General features: G+C 35.1%; 1 protein-coding gene across 2 annotated transcripts in view; it reads left to right on the top strand.

Annotated features, from left to right (window-relative positions):
• The window catches only part of TTK (TTK protein kinase), a 52,216-nt gene that overhangs the window by 26,872 nt on the left and 19,344 nt on the right, over positions 1-6,000 (top strand). For both annotated transcript variants that reach the window (XM_045294517.1, XM_045294516.1), the window contains exon 11: positions 4,540-4,673. In XM_045294517.1, coding sequence (XP_045150452.1) covers positions 4,540-4,673 — 134 coding nt within the window. The remainder of the gene's footprint in view (positions 1-4,539; positions 4,674-6,000) is intronic.

Raw genomic sequence — 6,000 nt, 5'->3', positions numbered from 1 at the left:
AGCCTTTAAGTCTCGATAGCCGGGCACCATCAGCCTTCTTCACCACACTTATCATGCACACATTCGTCTTCAGCGTTTATGTGGGGAAGGTGGTCACACTGATGGTTTTTGTTCTTTGGTGTCTGCTACCTGTTCCCTTCAACACCTCGTGTTCTTTTGGCAGCCTGTGATACATTCATGGACTCTAATTCAGCACCATAATTCAGATGCATCATTTTTTTTCATTCTTCCTTATTCATTGTCCAACTTTCCTATTCATATGAGATGATAGAAATACCGTTGCATTGTCGGGTGTGCCTTAGTCCTCAAAGTACATCCTTGCCTTCAATTCTTTAAAGAGGTCTTCTGCAGCAGATTTACCCAGTGCAATGCGCCTTTTGATCTCTTGACTGCTGCTCCCATGAGCATTGCTTGTAGACCTAAGCAAGACAAAATCTTTGACAATTTCAATTATTTCTCCATTTATCATGGTACCACCTGTTGATCCAGTTTTAAACATATTGGTTTTCTGTATATTGAGTTTCAATCCATACTGAAGACTACCATTCTTGATATTCATCAGCAATTGTTTCAAGTCCTCACTTTCAGCAAGCCAAGTTGTCTCATCTGCATATCTCAGGTTGCTAGTAAGCCTTCCTCCAATCCCAGTGCCACATACTTCTTCATATAATCCAACTTCTCTGATTATTTGCTCAGCATACAGATTGAACAAGTCTGGTAAGAGGATTCAACCCTTTCTTGATTTTAAGCCATCCTATTCCCTTGTTCCATTGATACAACTGCCTTTTGATTCCTGTACCGTTGCTGCATGAGCACAGTTAAGTTTTATGGAATTTCCATCCTTCCCAAGCCTGTCAATTATTTGTTTTAGTCTATATAGTAGAATGCTTTTTCATAGTCAATAAAACACAAGTAAACATCTTTCTGGAATTCTCTACTTTCGGGTAATATACATCTGATTTCAGCCATGGCATTCTTTGTTCCATGTCCTTCTGAATCCAGCCTGAATTTCTTTCAGCTCACTGAAAACTTAGTTGAATGGTCTTCATCAAAATTTTACTTGTATGTGACATTGATAACATGTTCTACAATTTGCATATTCTGTTCGTCACCTTTCTTTTGAATACGTATAAATACAGATCTGTTCCAGTTAGCTGGCCAGGTAGCTGTCTTCAAATTTCTTGGCCTAGATAAGTGAATGCTTCCAGTGCTTCATCAGCCTGTTGAAAAATGTCCAGTGGTATTCCACTGATTCATGGAACCTTGTTTGGGGATGACGCGTTCAGTGTAGCTTGGACTTTCTTCTTCAAACCCATTGGTTCTTGATCGTGTACTACTACTTCTTGAAATGGTTAAATATTGACTTGTGTTTTTCGTTGTTGTTGTTTTAATACAGTGATCTGTATATTCTTTCCATCATATTTTGATGGTTTCCCCATCATACTATATTTTGCCCATAGAATCTTTCAATCTTAAAACTCTAAGCTTGAATTTTTTCTTAAGTCTTTCAGTTTATGATATTTAGGTGTATACTACTTCCTTTTTGGCTTTCTGAACTCTAAATATTTATTCATTTAATTTTACATTGTCTTCTCAGGCTACTCTTTGAACTTTTCTTTTCAGCTCTTTGATTTCATTATTTCTTTTATTTGCCTGGATACTTTACAATTAAAGAGCAAGTTTCAGAAGGTATCTGACATCCACACTGATCTTTTCTTTCCTGTCTTCTAATGACCTCTTGCTTTTCTTATGTATGAAGTCCTGCTGTCCTCCCATAGCTCATCACGTCTTCTGTCGTTGGGATGCAATGTGTGCTATCTGTTCTTGAGATGTTCTCCAAATTCAAGTGGCATAGACTCAAGGTCATATTTTGGCTCTTCTAGGCTTGTTTTAATTTTCCTCAGCTTCAACTTGAACTTAGGAGCAATTGATGGTCTGTTTCAGCATTGGCCTATGATCATGTTTTAGTTTAATGCTAATATTTAGTTTCTTTGTCATCTCTTCCCACAGATGTAATCAATTTGATTTCTGTGTATTTCATTTGGAGAAATACAGGTGTATTTTTCTGTTGTTAGAAAAAAGTATTTGCGATAAAATTGTTGGTCTTATAAAATTCTATCATGCTATCTCCAGTTTCATTTCTATCAACAAGATCATATTTTCCAATTACTTCCTCTTTGTTTCCAACTTTTACATTCCATTAGCCAATAATGATTGAATATTTGATCAATTTCAAATTGAATATGTTAAAATTCTCAAATTTCTTCATGACGAACTTTATCCATTGGTACATCAATATGAATAGTAGTTGTATTAACTGGTTATCCTTGGATGGGAATAGAGAAACTGTCACGGACAGCATTTATAATACAGACAGCATTGTACTCCAAGATAGATCTTTTTGATGAATGCAAAACCATTTCTCTTGAATACGTCCTTCCTGGCATAGTAAACCATATCGCTGTCTGATTCCAAATGGCCAGTGCCAGTCCATTTCAGCTCCGTAAAGCCTAGGATATCAATCTTTATTGCTTCCATTGCTTTTTTGATGACTTCTAATTGTTTATTTAAATGAGGTTTCTGCCCCTTCACAAAAGAACAGTCAGTAGCAGTTGGATCCATTAAAAGCATATGTCCGTTTCTTTCCTGTTTTTCATAAATATTTTTCTGGATTACTTCAAAACTTGTGCTGGGGTCGGCAAACTATAGCCAGTGGGTCAAATCTAACCTCTTGCCTTTTTTGGTGAAAACACAGCCACACTCTGTTTACTTAATGATCGGTCGTTGCTTCTGTGCTGCCACAGTAGAATTGAGTAGTTGCAATCATGACGCTTTGTCAGAGCCCAAAATATTTATTCTTATCAGGGAAAAATATGCTGACCTCTGAACTAGTGCAAAGCATCTGGCACCTTACTGCAGTCATCTTAATGGACAAAATAGAAAAACGTAAGATAGGGAATGAATGCTTATAACACTCGGAATGGTCATGCACAGTGGCTAGGGCCCATTTGAGAAAGAATAATGTGGCAGACTATTAGATAGCCATACTTAATAGTCTATAGCTATCATCTCAATATTTCTTTCAGTGATTTATTGAAAGTTGATAAAGGCTGTATATTCTAACTCACTGGTTCTCAAACATTTTTGTCTGTAGGCCCCTTAAGAGTTTTAATTTATGCAACTTATGTTGTCTGAATTTCTTACATTTAAAAAAAAGACATTCAAAATGTGTTAAAATAACAAACACATTACATGTGAATTTATTAAAAGTAACTTTCAAAACAAAAAAAATGTAGTAAGGAGAGTAGTAATGTTACATATTTTCAGGTTTTATTACTGATTGGCTTAACAGAAGACTAGATTCTTGTACCTGCTTTTGCATTTAGTCTATTGTATTATCACATGTCATTGTCATAGATAGCCTCAGCAAAACCCCACTGTGTACTCATGAGCGAATAGAAGTAACAGGGCAAATTATGTCTTGGTATTACTATGAAAATATCATCCAGACTCCCTAAAAACCTTCCTATAGGATTCCTGGACCACACTTCCAGAATATGATCTAAGTAATAAAATATATTTAGCAAATACTAGGTGATAAGAATTTTCACATGTTGAATCTTGAATGATTATGTGCTCTTAAAAAGAAAAAAAGAACTTGTAAGTAAGTGAGCTCAAAACCACATATATATTATTAGGGAAATTATAATCAAAACTACAGTGAGGTATACCACATCACACCCACTAGGAATGCTATGATTTAAAAGAAAAATTATAAATGTTGACAAGGAATTGGATAAATTAGAACCCTCATATGCTACTCATGAGAATGTTAAAAGGCACAAAACTGACTGGCAGGGATTCCAAAAGTTAAACATGCAGTCACCATGTGACTTGGCAATTCTACACTTAAGTATGTACCTATCAATTTAAAACATGTCCCCATAAAAACACTTATGCAAATGTTCAGAGCATCATTTGAGATTGCCAAAAAGTAGATACAACCCAGATATCTCTAAATCTAATAACTAAGCAAAATATATACATACAGTGCAAATTCACTTGCCAATAAAAAAAGAATGAAGTACTGATAAGGATGAACATAGACTAAGTGACTAAGTGAAAGAGCCTCATCACAGAGACTTTTATGATTCCATTTTGTATAAAATGTCCATGATAGGCAAAATAATAGCTAAAGAAGGCAAATTAGTTGGGGGAGGAGAAAAAAATAGGGCGCTAGTACTAATGAGCTTGTAATTTATTTACATTATAAAAATTCAATGTCTGTTTACAGTATCCAGTCATTTTATTAAACAGTGTCTTCTTAGCATATATTCAGTCTGAACAGTATATAATAAATAGGCTTCATAATTTGGAGTAAAATTATACTAGAGTAGAAATTGGGAGTACATCTGCCTACTTGTTTTTGTATTTCCTGTTTTTATTTACTTGCTTTTAAAATTTAGGCTGTTTATAAAATCCTTATGCCAAGGAATAATATAAAAATCTGAATCCTAATGTTATTTATTTGATTAACAGAAACCTACCCCTTTTGCGCAACCTGCCTTTTCAGCTTCAAAACAGTCACCACCAATATCAGCACCTAAACGGATTGATCCAAAATCTCTTTGTAAGACACCAAGCAACAGTACCCTGGATGATTATATGCACTGGTAATTACTTTCAGCACTTAGTTTGGGAGGTCGAGTGCTGCAGTAGAAATAAGATGGGCTTTCGGAACCCAATAGATCTGGGGTTTAATCCTGCTGTGTTAGTTGAGTTTTCAAAGTCACACTTTTGTCAGTATCGACTATCTCAACTGTAAAGAGAGGGGAAGGCATCTACAATGATACAATTTTTAAAGGATTGATGTGAATTTAAGCTCTGTTATATTGTAATCTGCTTCTAGCCATAAATGTTCTTCAGATTGCAAGCTTATTTATAAGCATGAGTTGTCAAATGGATACTTTTCTATGATGGAGATATTTTAAAGGTTAGCTTTCTTAGGGTAGAATAAATGGTAGAGAGATGTTATGAAAAGGGAGGTGTTAATTTCAATATCTTTTCTGGTGAGTTTGGTTTTATACAGTAGTTCACATAATTCTGGAGTTATTCAAGAATAGAAAATTTGAATGGGAATGACAGTTTAGTAAAGAAATTGAGTGTCTTTGATAACGAATAGAAGGGTCATATTTCAAAAAGCAAATAGACATTTCAAAATAAAGGGATATGGTATACCATCATAACCTTCGTCGGGTGGCTATATTTTTAAAATATTTTCAGTGTATTTGAATATAAGTCTTTTTTGTTTTGTTGTCACAATGTGATCTTTTAATCTTAATTAGAATTGACCTTTGAAATCATACAACCCATTTCTTACCTATTTAATATAATTTTTCTATCTATAGGGCAAGTTAAAAAGTATGGAAACCTTTATTATCCCAAAATACCCAAATGTAAAGTTAAATTGTTTTTCAGCATACCCTCTACCTAGGTCCATTATTCTTTGAAGATAGCATTTCCACCTCTCTAACCCTTCTCTAAAGAGTTCTACTCTCTGATTTACACCATGTCAAAATGGTAGTTAGGGCATCCTTGGGATTCACATTCCTTAATTGTTCTTTAATATGGAGAACAGAAAGAAGTCTGAAGGGCATATATTGGATCTGTAGTGTTGATGGGGAAGATTTCCCAACAAAATTATCTTAGGGCATCCCTGGCTGTCCACAAAGAATGAGCAAGTACATTGTCGTGATGGAAAACAGTTCTTAGGCTCAATTTTCTTCAGCCAAAACTCACCAGTGCCATTTTCCATTTTCTTGAAACTTCTTCAAGAAAATCAAGATTAACCCTTGCGAATCCCCAACTTCTGTTGTTATGACTTGAGCTGGCCTCTATTGGTCTTAGTTGTAACTGACCCACCTGTTACCCTAAGAAGCCTCTGTTCTGATCGGACCTTTTCTTTGAAGACATCCTAAGGAGAATTAGTGAGAGAGCTTG

This window comes from Echinops telfairi, unplaced genomic scaffold, assembly GCF_000313985.2.
Source record: "Echinops telfairi isolate 266 unplaced genomic scaffold, ASM31398v2 ScPeMD7_3533;HRSCAF=4204_0, whole genome shotgun sequence".
NCBI lineage: Eukaryota > Metazoa > Chordata > Mammalia > Afrosoricida > Tenrecidae > Echinops > Echinops telfairi.
Note: the sequence above shows the minus strand (reverse complement) of the source record. Positions and strands in the feature narration are given on the sequence as shown.